General features: G+C 45.8%; 2 protein-coding genes across 2 annotated transcripts in view; both read right to left on the reverse strand.

The window, feature by feature from the left end:
- Positions 1 to 579: 579 nt before the first annotated feature.
- C16H22orf39 (chromosome 16 C22orf39 homolog) overlaps positions 580 to 21,342 on the reverse strand; it is a 191,844-nt gene continuing 171,081 nt past the window's right edge. The window contains exons 2-4 of the mRNA XM_053369303.1: positions 5,337 to 5,383; positions 3,011 to 3,178; positions 580 to 825 (exon numbers count right to left, since the gene is read on the reverse strand). Coding sequence (XP_053225278.1) covers positions 700 to 825; positions 3,011 to 3,178; positions 5,337 to 5,381 — 339 coding nt within the window. The 5' untranslated portion in view covers positions 5,382 to 5,383 and the 3' untranslated portion in view covers positions 580 to 699. The remainder of the gene's footprint in view (positions 826 to 3,010; positions 3,179 to 5,336; positions 5,384 to 21,342) is intronic.
- Positions 7,283 to 20,709, reverse strand: UFD1 (ubiquitin recognition factor in ER associated degradation 1). The gene is made up of 12 exons (XM_053369289.1): positions 20,368 to 20,709; positions 17,992 to 18,124; positions 16,574 to 16,606; positions 15,602 to 15,723; positions 14,878 to 15,008; positions 13,405 to 13,477; positions 13,051 to 13,119; positions 11,746 to 11,811; positions 11,298 to 11,345; positions 9,827 to 9,915; positions 8,332 to 8,413; positions 7,283 to 7,407 (listed from the first exon to the last, which is right to left on the reverse strand). Exons 1-12 carry the CDS (start codon positions 20,368 to 20,370, stop codon positions 7,333 to 7,335), a joined length of 924 nt encoding a protein of 307 aa, XP_053225264.1. The 5' UTR covers positions 20,371 to 20,709; the 3' UTR covers positions 7,283 to 7,332.

The raw sequence follows: 21,342 nt of genomic DNA on the forward strand, positions 1-21,342 counted from the left end.
TCCATTCCAGAAGACAGTTCGACTTCCGAAATGTTCGACAACCGAGGATCAAAGGGAGGTCAGCAAAGTCAATGGAGAGAAAAGAAAAAAATTCCCCAGAAGCCGTTCAGCTTCCAAAAACCGTTAGAAAACCAGAGCAGTTACTTCCGGGTTTTCTGCGTTCAGGAGCCAAAATGTTCCAAAATGGAGGTGTTTGGGAGCCAAGGTTTGACTGTACACAAGAACTTCTAAACCACCTTCACTCATCGTGTACAAACCTACAGGATTGTGTCCATTGTAGCTCTGTCCTGAAAGTCAGTGGTATTCTGACGGTACTGATGGTACCGTCAGAATACCACTGACATTGTTGAGCGAGGGAAAACACAAAGGGTGCCAGAGGACAGCTCACAACATTAAATAAAGCTCATTAGCCATTACAGTTAAATGGTACATTCACGTTCAGAGACAATATACCTCTTAACTAGCAAGTATGGGGACTTGTAACAGGGTTATCTCCCCAAAATTATCTCTTTAACACACTGTTTACTAAATAGTTCAGAACAGATTGTACTTTAAAAAAAATATCGAGCACCACTATAGTGAAGTATATGGTTGCTGAGAGCATGGGTTTATGGCTGAGAACTCCTCTATACAGCACAGTGTTAGGATTCCATAGAAGGCATCGCCCAGAAGTCCAACACCTGGTATTCCAGGGCCTCATCATTTGGGTTTGTCTTGATCCAGAGGCAGATACCAGCTTACGGGAGGACCTTTCCTCAAGTTCCACACCGGAGCATACTTCTGTTTCTCCATCACCCGCTCTCTTTCGCTCTTGCATAGGGAGTCCTGGGAAAAGACAGAATCATCAATAATAATAACTATTATTCATACAATGCCCTCAGTGAGCATGGTGCTATGCAGAACAGAAGATCTCGGGTTCAAGCTGGGGTCTCCAGGTAGGGCTTGAAACAACTGTGAAATCCTGGAGAGCTGGATAGGCATCTCAGGGTAGGCGTTCCTGACCTAGGCAGGCCAGTGGTCCCAGCTGGTAAAAGAAAGCTTTGTCTGCAATCTTAGAATCGTAGAGTTGAAGGGGCCACAAGCGTCATCTACTCCAGCCCCCTGGAAACCTTTGCCCAAAATGGGACGTGAATCCATAACATTGAGATCAAGAGTCTCATGCTCTACCAACTGAGCTATCTTGTAGGACATGGCTCACTGATAGAACAGCTGCTTAAGGTGCAGAAGGTCCCAGCTTCAACCTCCAGGTAGGACTGGGAAAGACTGGAATACTGGAGCTGCTGCCAGTGTAGACAGTAGACTGATGGACCAATGGTCTGACTCAGTGTAAGGCAGCTTTCTATGTCCCTTGGTATTAAGGGAAGGATGGAGCTGTGTCTGCAAAATGTCCCAGGTTCAATCCCCAGCACCTCCAGGTAAGGGTTCGGGAAAAGCACCTGTGTGAAATGGTGGGGAGCAGCTGCCAATCATTGTTGATGTACATCAAGGGTGGGTTGTGGTCGATGGGATGGGGGAATCTACTGGTTAAATATCTGGGTTATCGATAGATCAGTAAGGGGTTCCGACTCCCCATAGTAACAACAAAAACACAATTTTGGTTAGTGGTTTTATACTTGTAAACCGCTTAGAAGCTGCCTTGGCAATATAAAGGAACTAATAAACAACAATAATAGTTGATAAAGAATTATGCTGCTACAGTAAAGCAAACTTGGGGGCAACAAGACGTGAGACTGTGTGCAAAAGTAGTTCCGGTATTGAAAATAAGGGTTGTATCCAGCTAGTTCTGCAGGTGTGGGTGAGCTTTGGCCCTCCAGATCTTGCTGAACTACAACTCCCATCATCCCTGGGCATTGCCCATGCTTGCTGGGGATGATGGGAGTTATTCAGTAACATTGGGGAGCCAAAGGTTCCTCGCACCTGTTTTACTCACTTCAGTAAAGCCACGGAAATTAATCCAAGTTCATTATGTCTGTTAAACTTCAATGAGTCTATGCTGAGGATGGATAACACGGGATACAGTGAACCAAATATATTTAGCATTTCTGTTGTGCTTAGGTTAGGACATACAGACAACGGCCATTTTGCACGCATTCCAGGCATGCGCACGCCTGGTCAGAGCCGGAAAAGGACGTAACCCGGATGGGGTGGGTTTTCACTACACTGTCGCATGCAATGACCCAAAATGCAACCCCAGCGCAAATCAGGGGTTGCCTGTATTGCAAAACCAGTTTGTACTCATCATCGTTACGAACCACACAATAGGCGGCATCCACTGCCAGTCCTACTCAGAATAGACCCAATGGCATTAAGAAATATGCCCACTCTATGCTCATCAATTTCTCTTTGCTTACTCTGTATGGGATTGAGTTGAACCATTGTTTGAGAGCAGCAGGCAAACCACTGTTTTGAGCCACTCTGTTATTTAGTTTTGACGGTGTGTTATTTGCACCTGGCTCTAGTTGGTCAATCCTGAGGTTACAGTATAAAAAAGCAACATGGATCTGACACATCTGAAATCTGCCCACCCTACGGAAGACTAGTCTGAGCTAGATACAGTGGTACCTCGGGTTAGGTACTTAATTCATTCCGGAGGTCTGTACTTAACCTGAAACTGTTCTTAACCTGAAGCACCACTTTAGCTAATGGGGCCTCCTGCTGCTGCCGTGCCGCCGGAGCACGATTTCTGTTCTCAACCTGAAGCAAAGTTCTTAACCTGAAGCACTATTTTTTTAAAATATATTTTTTATTCTTTTTCCATAACAAATTATACATCCAAAACATCTTTTTTACATCCAAATTCCTCCTTATTGACTTCCCTCCTCCTGCCTGAAAAACCTTCCTAGTACTTACTTTCTCCTGAAGCACTATTTCTGGGTTAGCGGAGTATGTAACCTGAAAGCGTATGTAACCTGAGGTACCACTGTACATTGATGGTTGACACAGTAAAAGGCAGCTTCCTATGAATGGATTTTTTCATTGCTACAAACCCGCGCTTTGTCCCTTGGCATACCTTAGCCTCTGAACTTTTCGTCTTCTCCCATGCTTTGCAGTTCTCATAATCTCTCTTCCACTGCTTACAGGAAGGCGCCTCTCCATAGGTATAGTAGTAATGGAACAAATTTGGGATGCTCTTGCAATGTTTCCATTCAGACCAGTAGTCATTGCAGGCTCGTGGGGGCTGCAAAACATACACACAAAATGTATAAGCAAGGAATCAACACTCGTCTATGGGGCAGAGAGGACCATAGAAACTGCAACAAAATGTTGCAGTGCGAAGTGCTCTTCTGTTCCAGGTGCCTTCCCAGACCCACTGAAAGAGCTTATTAAACCGCTTCTTAAAAAAACATCTTTGGACCTGGCCATCATGGCCAACTACCACCCAGTCTCAAATCTTCCATTCTTGGGCAAGGTGATTGAGCACATGGTCGCTGAACAACTCCAGACACGCCTGGAGGATGCGGACCATTTGGATCCCTTCCAATTTGGATTCAGGACTCATCATGGGACTGAAACTGCCTTGGTCACACTGGTCAATGATCTCTGGCAGGCCAGAGACTGAGGTGAAAGCTGTTCCCTGGTCCTGCTGGATCTCTCAGTGGCTTTTGACACCATTGATCATGACATCCTTATGGACCATCTGAAGGAGTTGGGAACTGGGGGCACTGTTATACAGTGGTCCTGCTCCTTCCTCCTGGGCCGTGTCCAGAAAATGGTGTTGGGGGGTGAGTGTTTGGACCCCTGGGCTCTCATTTGTGGGGTGTCTCGGGGTTCTATCCTCTCCCCATGCTTTTTAACATCTACATGAAGCTGCTGGGAGAGATAACCAGGGGGTTTGGGCTGGGTGTTTGTCAGTATGCGGATGATACCCAGCTCTACCTCTCCTTCAAATCAGAACCAGTGGAGGCAGTGAAGGTCCTGTGTGAGTGTCTGAAGCAGTTGGTGGGTGGGTGGCAGCTAACAGATTGATGTTGAATCCTGACAAGACAGAAGTACTGTTCTTGGGGACAGGGGGTGGAACCCTAGTCCTGAACCGTGCCCCTGAAGGCCCAGGTGTGCAGCCTGGGAGTCATTTTGGACTCACAGTTGTCCATGGAGGTGCAGGTCAATTCTGTGTCCACACCAGCTGTTTACCCGCACCATCTGGTATGCAGGATGAGACCCTACCTGCCCACAGACTGTTTCACCAGAGTGGTGCATGCTCTGGTTATCTCCTGCTTGGACTACTGCAATGCGCTCTACGTGGGGCTACCTTTGAAGGTGACCCGGAAACAACAACTAATCCAGAATGCGGCAGCTAGACTGGTGACTGGGAGCGGCCGCCGAGACCATATAACACTGGTCTTGAAAGACCTACGTTGGCTCCCAGTACGTTTCTGAGCACAATTCAAAGTGTTGGTGCTGACCTTTAAAGCCCTAAACGGCCTTGGCCCCATATACCTGAAGGAGCGTCTCCACCCCCATCGTTCAGCCAAGACACTAAGGTCCTCTGCCAAGGGTCTTCTGGTGGTTCCCTCACTGCAAGAGGTGAGGTTACAGGGAACCAAGCAGAGGGCCTTCTCAGTAGTGGCACCCTCCCTGTGGAACACCCCCTTCAGATGTCAAGGAAATAAACAACGATCTGACTTTTAGAAGACGTCTGAAGGCAGCCCTGTTTAGGGAAGTTTTAAAGGATTGCTGTTTTTATTATGTTTTGAAATACAGTGGTAACTCGGGTTAAGAACTTAATTTGTTCTGGAGGTCCGTTCTTAACCTGAAACTGTTCTTAACCTGAGGTACCATTTTAGCTAATGGGGCCTCCCACTGCCGCCATGCGATTTCTGTTCTCACCCTGAAGCAAAGTTCTTAACCTGAGGTACTATTTCTGGGTTAGCGGAGTCTGTAACCTGAAGCGTCTGTAACCTGAAGCGTCTGTAACCCGAGGTACCACTGTATGTTGTTAGCCGTCCAGAGTGCTGGGGAAATCCAGCCAGTTGGGTGGGGAATAATAATAATAATAATAATAATAATAATAATAATAGGAAATGTAGTCCAAAAGCAGCTGGAGAAACACTGCTCTAACCCAGCTCTTTTCAGCCCCAGTTGTTGTTGTTGAACTACAACTCCCATCCTCCCAGCTAGTAAGGGATGATGGGAGTTGTAGTCCCAGAACACCTGGATGGCACTATAAGGTACCTACCTATTCGACGCATATACCTGCATTAGGCACAAGCAATTCTGCGAGCAGTCTTTTGAGGGGCCTTTATAAAAGGCTTACACACAACTGTCTCTCTTGAAGGCTTTTTAAAGCAGCTTTCCTATTCTGAGCCCCACATTAATCCGCCCCCCCCCCCGCTTACCCTCCAGGTATCGCTGTCAGCCATGCTGCTCCCTGCTCCGTCCATCCCTTCCTCCCTCCCTCTCCGTAAAGAGGCGGGGCTTTGTGACGGATTGACCCAGCCGCGCCGCCGTCCGCGAGCCCAGACGCAGTCGAAGTCAAAGAGGTAAAAGCTCCAGCGGTTCGCTTAGAGACGACTTCCGGCTCCCGTTTGCGGCAGTTTGGCTGAGCCTCCGCCATTGGGGGGGGGTTAAGAGTGGCGGGGAAAGGCTGATTAGGGGATAATTGGGCAAGGGGGGGACACACTTTCCCTACCCACCCAGTGCTTTTGAAATAATTGTCGCCTGTGCAAAACAGAGAAGAACAAAACGACTCTTTCTTTTTTTTTAATTTAAAAAAGGCTTGACTCCTGTTGCTTATTTAGTAGAGATATTATTATTCAGCAATATCAACTCTGTCTGGAGAGCTCAGTTGGTTAGTTGGTCGTTGCCGAGAAAAACGCAATGAAATATTATCCTAATAGTCTACTAAGAAATAAATATTGAGTTGAATGGAACTTTCTCCCAGGTGGCTGAGGACAGGATTGCAGCCTAAGTGAGTCTTTTTTTTTTTTGGCTTCACTGGTTTCCCACTGTACTACCAAATTTACAGTGTGTCACTAAGGTCCCACATGGCAACTTAGGCATAGTGGTGTAATTGCCTAAGCACTTAATTTAACTCAGGGGTAATTTTAAGGGCTGGGGACTGGATGTGGCCCAATCGCCTTCTCAATCTGGCCCGCGGATGGTCCAGGAATCAGCATGCTTTTACATGAGTAGAATATATCCTTTTATTTAATAATAATAATAAATAAAATCTTATTTATATCCCGCCCTCCCCAGCCAAAGCCGGGCTCAGAGCGGCTAACAACATTTAAAATGCATCTCTAGGTTATTTGTGGGGCAAAGGAAGTCGTTCATATTTTTTTTTCCAAAATATAGTCCGGCCCACCACACGGTCTGAGGGATGGTGGACTGGCCCAGGGCTGAAAAAGGTTGCTGACCCGATTTAACTACACAATGTGAAAGCACAACAGTACGGTGTGGCCATTTCTTCAGCCATCAGAAGGTAGAAATTTTGCTTTGCTTATTTATGCTGAAACATTCATGGAGGATGAGACGATCAATGGCTACTAACCCTGGTAGTTATGGTTCTAGCTCCACTGTCTTCTGAATTATCAGTTGTTGGAAATCCCAGGAGGGGAGAGTGTCATTGCGTTCAGGTCCTGCTTACAAACTTCCCATGCGCATCTGGCTGGCCACTGTGAGGGCAGGAGGCCAGACTAGACAGGCCTTTGGTTTAAGCAGGGCTTTTCTTATTTAACCAGGACGACTATTAAGAAACTGTATCTTTACCATCCATTCCACATGCATGTAAACCACTAATTTTATTCCATTTAGTTCTACCTAAGAAACCTGCACCAGAGCTGTAACACTTCACAGTACAGGTCAGGTATCAAATGGCTGAATGTTCTGGCATACAAAGGCATTCAAAGGTAAGAGTACAAAAACCAGTCATTCATACATGTTGCTTTTGCTTCTGGCCCTGCCCAACACTGGCATGCGGGCCCTGAAGGTTGCCCACAAGGCTTCCACAACCCTGCCCTAAATTGTAAGGAAACCATGCCTATTTTCCAAGTGTGGGAAGTTAACATACAAGAAAGCAACTTATTCAAGAACACTTTGCTGCCATAAATAAAAAACAGCCTTCAGAAATCCACATTCTTTTCGTGTCTCTGCTGCTCAGTGTTACCAGTTATCTTCATCAACACGCAACTTACAATGTTCTACTAAGCAAAACCCACTGAACCACACTTCACTTGAAAGTGCAGAACCAGATTAGAATGTCCTTATGTTGCTTATGAACAAGAGTGCCGCCACCCCCCCAATACAACGTCCTTTTACAAAAGAAAAGCTAAAATAAGTCAGAAACGCTGCAGTGTTATTTTATTCTTCCTGACCAACTCCTGGTTCCGGGAGTTACGGTTTTCTTCCTTTCTTGCGGAGTGACTGGCCTTCTCCAGAAAAGGCAATGAAGCGGCTTCCAGAGTCATCCTGAAAACAGAGGGGTGGGTAATGGGAAATATTACTTTATAAACTCACATTATTATTCATTATTACACATGCAAGAAATGAAGACCTGGGCTTTTCAGGCAGCGACCTGCTCAGGCACCATGAGTAGTTCCAGCTTTGCACTGAACCTGTGATTTCAGCTGGGCCGACTTCTGCTTATTCACTTACCGGTAATTGTTTCCCAGTGTGCATACGTGGTTGTGCATATGTCAGCATTTTATTGAAAATGCTTAGAAATGCCAAAATACATGAGGTAAACGAGTTTTAGGGTCTGTCTTGGGTGAAGTGCAAATAACAGATTTATTGTGATTGACCAAGATCTCTTCCCCAGCTCTCTTGTCAGATTCTTTGGGTGGTTGTTGTTTTTAAGTGCTGGTCTTAACCAGCACTGCATGAACAGGGCTGAGTGGGGCAGAGCAGGGCAAAAAACATTCCACTACAAAGGTGGAAGACCTTCTGCAAATGGGATGACTTCACTGGGGACAGAAAAGGTAAAGGTAAAGGGACCCCTGACAATTAAGTCCAGCCATGAACAACTCTGGGGTTGCGGGACTCATCTCGCTTTACAGACCAAGGGAGCCAGCATTTGTCCGCTTCCGCAGACAGTTTTTCTGGGTCATGTGGCCAGCATGACTAAGCCGCTTCTGGTGAAACCAGAGCAGCGCACGGAAATGCCGCTTACCTTCCCGCTGGAGCGGTACCTATTTATCTACTTGCACTGCATGCTTTCGAACTGCTAGGTTGGTAGGAGCTGGACCGAACAACGGGAGCTCACCCCGTTGCAGAAATTTGAATCACCGACCTTTTGATTGGGAAGCCCAAGCGGCAGAGTGGTTTAACCTACAGCGCCACCCGCGTCCCTTCACTGGAGACAACCTCAAGTGAAAAAGCTACAGTTTTACTCACTTCTTCTACTTTCTTGACCAGCGGCCGAGAATTTCTGATGAATGTGATCTTGCCAATTTTGAAGTCATAGTTGGGAATCCCTCTGCAGAAGAGACAAATGAGGTATATGTGCTTCATATATTTGTTTCCCTTCTGCCTTATGGAGCCAGCCCACAATTTACAGAAAAAGATTAACATCTAATTCAAATCGAGAAAAAAGCATGAAGTTAAGGGTTTGCTCCTGCTTAGAAAGAAGGAAAAACTTGGCATGTTTTTTTTTATTTGGGTTTAATATTTTTTAACCTGGGGTGATGAGAGGACCCGAAAACAATTCAATGAAGACTAAGCATGCTCAGAATGTTAACTAATGGTTGGGCGGGTGAAGGAGAATGGAAAAGCTGGAGGCCGGGAACAGGATGGGGTCTCCTAAAGATAGGCATGGCCAGCCATTCGGCTTCTGAAATGTTTGACAATTGAATCACAGCTTCCAATTGGTTGCAAGAGCTTCCTACACTCAGTGGAAGCCGCGTTGGATGTTCAGCTTCTGAAAAATGTTTGAAAACTGGAGCATTTACTTCCAGATTTTCGGTGTTCAGGAGCCAAATCATTTGAAAATGGAGCCATTTGGGAGCGAAGGTTTGACTGTATATAGATAGAGAGGTAGATAGTGTGCTTCATAAGCCAGATGCAGCTGTCTCCTTTTGCTTGGCTTCTACTGAAAGAGTAATTATCTCCCTCACTGGTTCCTGGTGGATGAGCAATTTTAAACACGTGGCTTCACAAGGCTTCTTTAAGTCGCAGGTTGATCTCAGATGGAGTTGTCGAAATACATTATCCTAGCATGTGCGAGACTTGCCGCTGTAAACAAATGAGCCAGCCTTTCCCTGTTTGGTGCCTTTCAGATGTTTTGGACTGTGCATCTCATCACTCCCAAACCAGCACAGCCAAGGGTGAGGGATGAATGAAAGTTTTAGTCCACAGTATCTGGAGGGCACCAGGTTTGGGGAAGGTAAAGTCACCATATTATCCACAGTGAGAAGTGTTGTGACGTGGGGCTTCTTTAGCCTGCTGGACAGTGACCAGAGAGGACCTGGGTTCAAATAGGGTGACCTTGAGCTAGTTGCTCATTCTTAGCCTAACCACTAAAGACCAGCTTCTACACACCCTTCTCTGCCCTCCATCCAGACAAGCAAAAGGAATGAATGCACACATTCTAAACAGGCAAAAACGCTCAGGAGGTGAAGCAGGGACCCATAATGGGGTGTGGTCTGGGGAAGAGTTCTAAGGGCCAGATAGAGAGGCTTGGGGGCCACATTTGCCTCCTGGACCTGAGATTTCCCGCTTCCTACATAGCTGCTGTTTCTTTTCTTCCTTTCCAAGCCATGTTACTACACTCCAAGCGAGAATATCCAACTCGCACAAATACTGAAGCCATGGCAATGCTGCAGACAGAGATGGAAACAGCTCAAGTCATTTTACTTGGAGGACACACAGAATTGCGTCAAGGCAAACCAACCTCCTAATGTCTTCTGGTTTAATTGGAAAAGGATTTGGCTCAACGCCTTTCTTTTTCCCGTCCAGCCTGTTCCCAGATCCTGAAAAGGCCTGCAGGGATAAGAAAGGTAGAGTCATCATCATGAAATCATCATCCTTGTAAAATGGAGCATCTCAAGTCATGGCCCGCGTAGGATGACGCCTATATCCACCTGAACAGTCCTGATCTAGTTTATCCAAGAAATCCCCAGAGGCAATCACCCAAGGAAACTAAGCAGAAAAACAACAACAACTCTACTAAGGATCGTCTTTGCCTATTAGACTGCAACTGTTCTACAGTTTGGAAAGGAATTATATCTACCGTACTTTTCCGTGTAGAAGACTAGCTTTTTTTTAAACTGAAGTTTTATGTTTAAAATCGGGGGTCATCTTATACTTGGGTAGGGATTAGGGGTGACGTGGGATTGGGGTGGTGTTGATTGGGTGTTGCTGTGGCAATTGGGCGGGCAATAGGCTGCTTCTACCGGCAAGGGGACAGACATTAGGAGGTACGAGTGTTAGCGTTGCCTAGGTGGGTGAGTGATTTTCGGCAACCCCCCCACACCAAAGCTGAACAACTGTCACGGGACTGCCAAGGAACGCCTTTTGAGTCGGGGGGGGGGGGAAGGAGAAGAGTCAGAGCAGGAACAGTCAGAAGAAAACGGTCAGGACATGACGGAAGGGGAAGAGGGGGAGAGCCATGAGGTGGCATGGCTCTCTGATGCTGAAGCAGAGCCCCAGCACCGCATAGGGAGCTCAGGGACAGTCAGAGAGCCTATGCCTGTGCCTTTGGCACAGGAAAGGAAAGGGTTAAAGTGCAGGGATCAGAGACTTCCCATGAAGCTACCCCACCTCTTCTGTTGGAGGAGAAGCAGGAGAAGACCACTCCCCGAATCTGAACTGGACAATTTGGATGCATAAGTTGTACTGTGCTGCTTGTACATATGTAAAATAAAGAACTGTAAATAACTCTCTGAGTGAACAGAGGGTGCTTATTGCGAAGAGCATACACAAACCATTACAGCAACTCTGTGCAATCTCCCCCCATTTTCTTAATTTTTAGTCCCCCAAAATAGGGGGCATCATATACATGGGGGAGTGTTATACACGGAAAAGTACAGTATATTCTGAATTTGGATTCTCAACATGCTGCAAGTCTTATCATAAGAGAAACATTTCAGTGGGTTCGCTGTAATATCTAAGCAGCTTCCTTCATATGGGGCGATGCAGAGGGTGTTGAATCCCCCTTTGTGGGATGTTTGATATCTATTTTTAATCTTTGTGTTTGTGAGTAGCTTTGAGTTCTTTTTAAAAATGTTTTTGCATGTGCTCGAATCCGCCCAGAGTAGCTGGGGAAACCCAGTCAGATGGGCGGGGTATAAATAAAACTGTTGTTCTTGTTATTTCTTAAAAAGCAGCTAATAAATATAGTTTAATTAATCAAAGAGACTTACACGGAATCCCAGGTCACCCACATAGCCGCTGTGGTCTGCCTCCACATCCTGGAAAGCAAGCAGGGAAACAAGTTGACTTGTTTTACAATGGCTCCACAGCACTCTTTCCGCTCAATTCTGGTGGTCAGAAACAGTGGAGGTGGAATATATCCACCGACAGTGAACTGGTCTAATCCTTTTCTAAAAACTATCCAAATTGGTGGCCACCACTGTCTCTTGTGGGAGTGAGTTCCACAGTTTAATTATGCACTTTGTGAAGAAATCCTGAATCTTCCAACAAAATGACCGCTCAGTCAAGAAAATGAAAAGCAAGGAGTAAATCAACTTGACAACCAGCTTTATCAATTTATTTGTCACATTCACCGCTTCTTCTGAGTGGGGTGATTTTTTTGGGGGGGGGGGAGGAAAAAGCAAGTAAAAAGAGAGAAGAATATACAAGGCCACTTACTGTGGACTCCTCATGCTGTGTCTGTCTTTCTGGTTCTTTGTAACCCAAGGGTGCATCAAAATCCACCTGTATGTATAAATAAATAAATAAATAAATAAATAAATAAATAAATAAATAAATAAATAAATAAAATAAATAATTTATTTATACCCCGCCCATCTGGCTGGGTAGAGAGTCAATATCAAATTCACAATCAGGGTAAGAAACAAGACAACATGCCTAAGAAATGGCTTCCTCCCTTAATCTACCCAAGTGGTTTAGCCCTTCCCCAGAAGTCGAATTAAAGCAATTATTCCTGTAGCCAGATTTCACGGGATCCTCTGGGTCCCCCCTTGAGACCATCAGTTGTACAATGGGAAGGGAGAAGGGTTTTGATGTTGTGCAAAATTGTAGCTCCTTTCTCTGCAAGAAGATCAAAACAGAGGAGGGGATTTGGTGGGCTTGTGGTATTTGGGGGGGAAATGCAAAAGCAGCCTGTGTATTCTGCATTTGCATTCTGAATTTTGCCTCTGAAATTGCATTTTGAATTTTGAGGCCTTTAAAAGCTGCAAGGCAGGACCTGCAGTCCAGCTGTGTGCACTGACAGTTTTTGCATCATTCTGCTGGAAACACTGGATACTTTTCCCCTTTCAGCCAGGAGAGATAATAATAATAATAATAATAATAATAATAATAATAATAATAATAAATTATTTATACTCTGCCCTTCCCAGTTTAAAAACCAGGCTCAGGGTGGCTAACAGCAAATACAAAACATTGATTAAAATACGACTTAAAAACAGCATAAAATACAACATAAATACAGCATCAATGTCAATAAAAATAAAAAAATCAGGGGTCATTGGGGGGGGGGTCGGACCCAGTCAGTAAACATCAAGTGATCACCAGGGCTAACTGGCCATGTTGGTCCTACTAGGGCCAGCAGGAGACCAGGGAAGAGTTTAAATGTGGGGTCCCAGAAGGGTTTCTTCATAAAAAAGGAAAGGGAAAAAGGAATGGAGGATCAGGCTAATTCAAATTGAAGGCCAGGTGGAATAGCTCTGTCTTAATGGGTTTACAAACTTGGTTGAAGTTTTTAAAAGTCTATAAAAAAATTAAAGTGAAACATGGACGGAGTTACTAAAAACTAAATATATTTTAATGGGAATGTGAACCCGTGGGAAATAGCTGGAGGAGGGGGGGCTATACTGGAACACAGGCCCCTGACAGCTTTCCACTGGAGTAATGCGGCCCTTGACTTTAAAAAGGTTCCCAACCCCTGTTTTAAGCGGTCAGTGAGACTGAAGATGCCCATCTCTCACTTACATTCATGTCACACTCTATGATGGACACAGCTTTGTCGGGTTTCGTCTCCATCACTCGAAGCTCGTAGATCTAAAAAAAGACAGCCGATCTCATCATCAATATAATCTCTATCAAGTTGCCTTACCAGTCTTATAACTCTTTTACTCACACACTGCCCTGCCCCATGCCAGCTCTCAAACTCAATCTAATACCTAGAAGTCACCTAAAAATCCACTTAAAAACCAGGAGACATCCCTGGAGGCATTATCAACTGCACAGATAGATGCACGCACAAGTTTTTGGAATATGATGCCTAATCATTCCCTCCAGGGCTCCTCAGGTATAGCTTATTCTGCTTTAAACGGCATGTATTACCTTTTCATTGTAGTTGATGGCTATAACATCTCCGGTGGTCAGGCAAGCGAAATTTCTGAGAGCGTTTTCCAATCTTTACAGGATGTTAAATTGAAATACAAACCGTGCTGGTAGCATAAAAAGTTACATTTCACAACTGCAGGTACATCACCAGCTGCTTTTAACCCTCCCCTTCTCCTTGAGGCTCCTTCTCTCCTTCAATTGTCACCTGGCAGGTTGCCATTCCACTGGGCTAGAGCAGAGGAAGAGAGGTGAAGCAGGAACACTTCACTGGGTCTGGCTCTGTCAGGCTCCTCTTCTCCCTGAACAGCTTTCTATTCTAGCTGGTCATTATATGAACCAGTGCCTGCATTTGCTTGGTGTGTTTTTTCCCCCCATCTTCCCTCCTCACTCGTTTTCCTTTTGTGCTATGCCTGTTGGCAGGGGAGGCTTACTCTAGCCACACTGGAAGCCTTTCTGACTGCAGAGCGGGGGAAAGATGCTTGAAAATAAATAGACACCCAACTTCCATGGTGCAGAAAATCTGCTTTAGAATAACATGGTCTGTCAACTTTCTCCTACATCTTATTCTCATAAGATAAACTCTCCCCTCCTCAGTCTCCAGCTCATGGCATGTTACCAGCTTTTGAAAAGGAGACATACAGATCGGTGTTACTGGCATCCACTGCAAACTGAAGTCAGTGAGGCTACATCAGAGGAAGCTGTCTCTGAACTGGCCCTTGTTCATTTTCAGATAGCACCTGTTTTTGGAGCCCAGGGCTTACCTTCCCTCCTAAGTAACCTTCTGGGGCTGCAGGCCAATGGCAGGCAAGGTCAGAGGGAAGACAATGCAACTCTTACCTCTGTACACTCAGAGGCTCTGCCAATAATAATAATAATAATAATAATAATAATAATAATAATTTATTTATACCCCACCCATCTGGCTGGGCTTCCCCAGCCACTCTGGGCAGCTTTCAACAAAATATTAAAATACAGTAATGCATCAAACATTAAAAGCTTCCCTAAACAGGGCTGCCTTCAGATGTCTTCTAAAAGTCTGGTAGTTGTTGTTCTCTTTGACATCTGGTGGGAGGGCGTTCCACAGGGCGGTTGCCACTACCGAGAAGGCCCTCTGCCTGGTGCCCTGTAACTTGGCTTCTTGCAGTTAGCTCAACTGGTTAGCACATGGTGCTGATAACGCCAAGGGCCCAGTTGCAAACCCCCACATGGGTCACCTGCATATTCCTGCATTGCATGGGGTCGGACTACGAGACCCTCAGCGTCAGCCAGGCCAAAGAAGAGACAGGAAGGGGTGTGGCCTGGGGAGGAAGTGCATGTTGGGAAGAGCTCCAAGGTCCAGATGGACAGCCCTGGAGAATCACATTTGATCCTGAGGTTCCTTGTTGGAAAAAGGCAATTCATCTTCCTTCCTTGGGGCCACAGCTCAAACCACCCTCTGCGGCTTCCCCTGAGGTTTAACAAGAAGGATACACTGCTTTGGGGTTGGTGATGTCAAGGAAATCAGGGCTCTGCGGCTGAAATTTGGAGTACGTCGCCACCTGCAAGTTGACGCTCTCTACCTGCACCAGGCCCCCTTCCTCCAAGAGCAAGTTCTGCATCATCTGTCAAAAGGAAATAAAGACAGGTGCTCAAATGATGTCTTGGGAGACACTCAGAGCTTCCTGCAAAGAATCCTGTGGCCTGTATAGTGGTACCTTGGGTTACAGACACCTCAGGTTACATACTCTGCTAACCCAGAAATAGTACCTCGGGTTAAGAACTTTGCTTCAGGAAGAGAACAGAAATAGTGCTCCAGCGGTGCGGCAGCAGCTGGAGGCCCCATTAGCTAAAGTGGTGCTGCAGGTTAAGAACAGTTTCAGGTTAAGAACGGACCTCCAGAACAAATTAAGTACTTAACCCGAGGTACCATTGTAGTTCGTTAAGGTGCTGAGAGTTGTCAGGAGACCTTAATTCCCTCTCACAGAGCTGTAATTCCCAGAGTTCCCTGGGAAGAGGGACCAACCAACTACTCTGAGAATTGTAGCTCCGTGATGGGAATGTACAGTCTATCCGCAGTTTGTATGAGACATCAGCACGAGCCTGTGCTACAGTGAAATGATTTTTAAAAAAAAAATTAAAAAATAAGAGGATAACTCATTTCATATAACCCTTGTAGAAGTTTTAAGTTGAGAAGAGAATCAAGGTGTCTACTTACCCAGTGTGGAAGGTAACAAATGCCTTCGTCGGCCACAAACTCAAGCACGCCACAGTGCGTCATCCGGTCGGAATTTTTATTTGTCAGTTTAAACAACATAGGATAGGTGATATTAAGCCGGCCTAGGGAAAAATGGGGGTGAGGGGAGAAGCACTGCATTATATCAAATAGAATTTTATTGGAAGCTCGCATAAAGAATCTTGGACTGTGAGCCTACACTTGCTTAATTGGGAGTAAGCCTCGCTGAACTCACTGCAGAGAATATTTGAGGTAACTGGAAGAGTCAAAATGGCTTCAGGATTGCTCTCCCGTACTATTTCAGATGTGGTTTATATATTTATGTATGTATTTGCCTTGTAGATTTATGAACACATGATTTATATATATGTGAGACCTTGGGTATATAAGGGGATGAGAAAACATTTTAGGCATCCTGGTCCCTAGCTGTATAGGGCTTTGTACACCAGTAACAGCCCCTTGAACGAAGGCTAGTACCTTATTGACAGCCAGTGCAATTAATTCAGTAGCAGTGTAATGTGGTGGCAGAAAAATAGTTTTGTCTGAGCACTGCGTGACTCTGGAGCAAGAAGAAGTTGAGACAAGAGGTGACCATCATTGTGCCCTTCCACATCCTATGGGATGGAATGTCAAGAGGAGATAATTGTAGCGTTACCGTAGCAGCAATTTCACATACGTTGCCAATCCAAAGTGCTTATTGGCTTCTTACTGATTTAACCAGCTACAACCTTAATATTTAACTGGTAGGTCAGGACCCACAACTGGATTGTGTTCCGAACCAAAGTGGGGCGCGATGATGACATTGCTGTCATACAAATACAAGATTAAAACAATTAAGATGAGGGTCTCTAAACCCCTGTCTTGATTAAAGGTGGGTCAGAAAACACTGAAAACACTTGCAGTGAGAGAATATACTTTACATTTTCATGAGTACGCTGAATAGGAGATACTCACTGAGTTGATCCAAAGCAGAGGGTGGCATAATTACTGCGAAAAAAGGAAATTAACAGTAAGATTAGGTATGGCATGGCAATGGAAAACAAGCACAGGGAAATCAAGGCGTGTACTTTAATACGAGAATATATTCCTTCGTTGAATTCCCGCCCGCAGACATTAACACAGAGAGAAGTTTATTCAATGTCCCATGTTATAACACCTAGATTTCCTTCTCCTGATTCAGAGTAGGGTGTGTGAAAACCAAGAGAGTAAGTATCCTATATACTACACATTTCAGTGGGAAGGGAGACTCAACAGGAGGCTACCACAGGGATGGGGAACCCTAGGCCTGTGGCCCAAATGTGACCCTCTAGGTGAGGTGTGGAAAACCTGTGGCCCTCCAGACGTTGATGAACTAAATCTCCCTTCATCTTTGCTGAGCTTGCTGGGGTTGTTGGTAATTGCAGTTCATCAACATCTAGAGAGTCACAGGTTCCCCACCTCAGTGCTAGGCCTCTCAACCTGGCCCTTAGGTTGAGCCCTTAGCCCTCTCCCCAGGCTACCCCTCTTACTGGATGGAATGGGTCCTTGACCACAGAAAATACCTCTTGCTTATCTGGAAAGATAACAGAGAGGGTCATCATGTGCATGTGTGTAGAAACTATCCTACCATACAAAGGCAAAATGTTACATTCATTGTTCCATCCATTTGTGCCTCTGGCCTCACCCAGAACTGGCATGTGAGCCCTGGAAGGTGGTCCAGAAGGGAATGTGGCCATAAAGGTAAAGGGACCCCTGACCATTAGGTCCAGTCGCGGACAACTCTACAGCGCTCATCTCGCTTTATTGGCCGAGGGAGCCGGCGTGCAGCTTCCGGGTCATGTGGCCAGCATGACTAAGCCGCTTCTGGCGAACCAGAGCAGCGCACGGAAACACCGTTTACCTTCCCGCCAGAGTGGTACCTATTTATCTACTTGCACTTTGATGTGCTTTCGAACTGCTCGGTTGGCAGGAGCAGGGACCGAGCAACGGGAGCTCACCCCGTCGCGGGGATTCGAACCGCCAACTTTCTGATCGGCAAGCCCTAGGCTCTGTGGTTTAGACCACAGCGCCACCCGCGTCCCTAATGTGGCCCTTAGACTTCAATAATCCAGATAATGCTCCTGAATCCCATTTGCTGGAAACCACAGGAGGGGAGAATGCTCTTGTGCTTGGGTCCTGCCTGAAGGCTTCCACAGGCGTGTGGTTGGTCACTATGACAACAGGATGCTGGACTAGATGGGCCATTGGCCTGATCCACTAGGCTCCTCTTATGCTCCATTTGGGGGAGCTTAGCCAGCACGTGTTGCTTAATGCTCTTTCAAGTACCACCCCCTGCAAAACACAAAACCATCTATCCCTCAAGAGAATATTCAAAAAGAAAAATGTGCACATACTCTTCCCGCCTTTCTCCACATCTGACCTGTCATTAGGTCCAGCAAGCATGGACACTGAGAAACAGCGGTACTGAGTCGAGAAGCGGTTCTGGAACACTCTGGGGATTGGGTGATCGAACATATTGAAAGAAAACTGGGGAGGAAAAACAAGAGAATTCATTAGAAGAGGCAAGTTATATATAGTCATACCTCGGGTTACAGACGCTTCAGGTTGCGTTTTTTCGGGTTACGGACCTGCTGAAACCCGGAAGTACTGGAACAGGTTACTTCCGGGTTTTGGGGTTCTTGCATGCGCAGAAGTGCTAAATCGTGCTTTGCGCATGCACAGAAGCGCCGAATCACAATCCGCATGTGCACAGACACGCCGCTGCGGGTTGCGAACCTGCATCCCGCACGGATCACGTTCGCAACCCGAGCATCCACTGTATAATATGCTGCCATACTGAATCAGACAATTCGTCTATCTAGCTTAGTACTGTCAACTTCTGTGTTCTTCAACCTTGGGTCTCCTGGTGTTCTTGGACTACAACATCCATCATCACTGGCAGTCCCACATAGAGCAGATGACAATGATCCAGTCTGGAAGTTTCCAGAGCATGGAGCACATACTCACTGATGAGACAAGCAGGCCTCAAAGCAATATGCCCAGTCCTGGGGCCTCAAGTTGTTCCAACCTTTTGTACACGAGAACCAAGACCTTGAATTGAGCTCTGTTGCTCACGTGGAGCCAGCGCAGTGCTTTAAGGCTCAACCACATACAATTCTATCTCGCTGTCCCAATTGACAGCAGTGTCTTGTACCAGTGGCAGCCTCCAGACCATCTTCAAGGGCAGCCCCACACAGAACGCATTGCAGTAGTCTCCAACAGTGAGGTTCTTAGAGCATGGCTGACTGAATCTGGGCTTTCCCGGGCCAAGAATGGTACACTGTGCTTTAAAGTTGTTGTCTTTATTATTTCACTTCGCAGAATTTCTGATAGGCGGCAGCTGTATAAATGTAAATAAATACATAAACAACAGCCCACAAAAGCTGCTCTCGTGGTAAGACTGCAATCTGCATATAATTTACCCTGAACCCAGGAAACCAGTCTGGCGACTGGTTAAGATTCCAACTTGAGCTGGGGGCAATTTTTAGTCAAAACTCTCTTTTGTCATTTAGTTTTTAATGGGGTTTTTGTTTTTCCTAGCCTTCTCTGGATCTTGCCTGCTTGAATCTGCTGTCCGTCGCGCAAACTGCTGTTACGGTGATGTATACACACAAAAGTAAAATGGGGACTGTGCTGCCGCAAATCTAAACCTTTAAGTGGGTTGGGCATGACTTGTTCCATTTAAACATACTGCTGAGGTGTGCACTTCAGCTTTCGCTCATTGTGGTTTTCACCCATGTTGTCGCTTTACTCTTACTTTGCAAGGCACACGTACATAGAAACCCTATTTGCAGTCGCCATTGGCTGTAGCAATAAAATAAAATACAATATACCGAGGACAGAGGGAAATGCTTAGCTATACCAAATACGTTCTGGAGGCTCAATTGTTGCTTTATTTTTACTGTGCAAGGCATAAGCACATAGAAACCCTATTTGATTTGCATTCACCACTGGCTGTAGCAATAAAATAAAATACAATATACTGAGGACAGAGCAAAATGCTTAGCTATACCAAATACGAGAGGCTCACGTGGACGCGAATGACAAAACTTGACACATCATTCTTCATCCGCAGATAAGACGGGTGAGCCGATAGGCTTCCTTTTGATTTTTGTTTTAATCATAAACAAACAACAACAACTGAGCAATGTCAGAAAGTCAATCAAACAACAGATCTTATTCTTAGTGCCCCTGCTAAAAGATTTGCAAGGTTTTTTGGGGCTGTATATTATTACCTGAGTGGGAAAATGTGAGTCGTCATCACCTCCCCCCACCCTAAAAACTTTTCTTCGAGGTACCACAGAACTACAATGGGGTGTGTGCACACACACGTGTGAGGGCTCAGTTTCGTTTTGATTTTGTTTAAATTGCTGTTATTTTTTACCTATGTCACTTTAAAGTGTGATATGAATGCCGTATACTTAGCTTTAGATTTTGATTCATGTGTAAATTGTTTCCCATTTCGTTGTGTATTTTTTGATGTGGTTTTTTTATTGTTTATGACTTTTGTAATGATGTAGATCTTGTTATGCTGTAAGCTGCCTTGAGTATTGTTTTTTAACTGTGTAAAGGCGGTATACAAATAATAAATAAAGATGATGATGATAATATGTATGTGTGTGTGTACTTTTGCAATTCCTTACAGGCAGGATGACTCTGCATTTCCCACCACCAACATCCAATATTAGTCCCCCCCAATCCAAAGAAAGACCCCCCCAAAGGCCCCCTACCATGATGGTGGCGTCCTCTCCTCCTCCTCGTCCCCTTCGCTACTGACAGGCCTCCCGCAGAGGCCTCCTCAGGTGCCGGGGAGCTCCAGCCAACTTGCCTCTCTCGAGGCCGACAGGAAGCCTCGTGAGGCGCCGAGGGAAACGGAGCGAAGGGCGGTGGGGGCGGAATCCCTTGGCTAAGGGGGAAGCGGGTGGGGACTTCTTTCCCAGGGGCTGGAAATCAGCGACCTTTACTCAAAAGTATTCGACACCCGGTAAGCCGGCATTTCCGTGTGTTGTAAACCTCAACGGGATCGCGCCCCTCACGTTCGTTCGGGCTTCAACAACAACCGCGACAAAAACCACATTTCCCAGAATGCCATTCGAAGGCTCGGTCCGCCCAAGGTTTTGTTCCGGGTGAAGTTCAAATGAAGGGGGGCGGGGAAGGCTCTCGTGTTTTTAACATCTCGTTTTTAATTTCTCTTTTTTTAAATCACAGCGTTGTGCATGGGTTTGGGGTTTGTGAGGCGCTTTTTTGGTGTATTTATCAGCCTACAGTGTAGGAGGACATTAAAGGGAAAGGCACTGCCCGAATCAAACATGGCGACCACGGCGTTGCTTGGCCCTACAATGGAAAACTCCGGCTCTCTCCTTCGGGTTTTTTTTCTTCCCCTTTCTAAAACGAACAAAATGGTGGATGGGCACGCCCTCTCTAGTGACCAAAGAGTTGTTAGGTGCGACACGGAAGTGTTCTTCACAATCCTCTCTTCCGGTTCTGATTAGACCACTTGCGGGGCAAGGTTGGCAGAAAGCGACTATGCCTCCCTTTTTGAGCTTTATGCAGCACCCTGGGAAAAAGCCTTGTTGTCGGTATATTCCTATATTTTATACATTTTATACACAGCAACCAGCGTTAGCATGTAAATAAAATTAGCAGGGTTCACCCCGCAAGCGCAGCCCCAGATAATAGTGATAACCTTGACCCGACCTTTTTTA

This window comes from Podarcis raffonei, chromosome 16, assembly GCF_027172205.1.
Source record: "Podarcis raffonei isolate rPodRaf1 chromosome 16, rPodRaf1.pri, whole genome shotgun sequence".
NCBI lineage: Eukaryota > Metazoa > Chordata > Lepidosauria > Squamata > Lacertidae > Podarcis > Podarcis raffonei.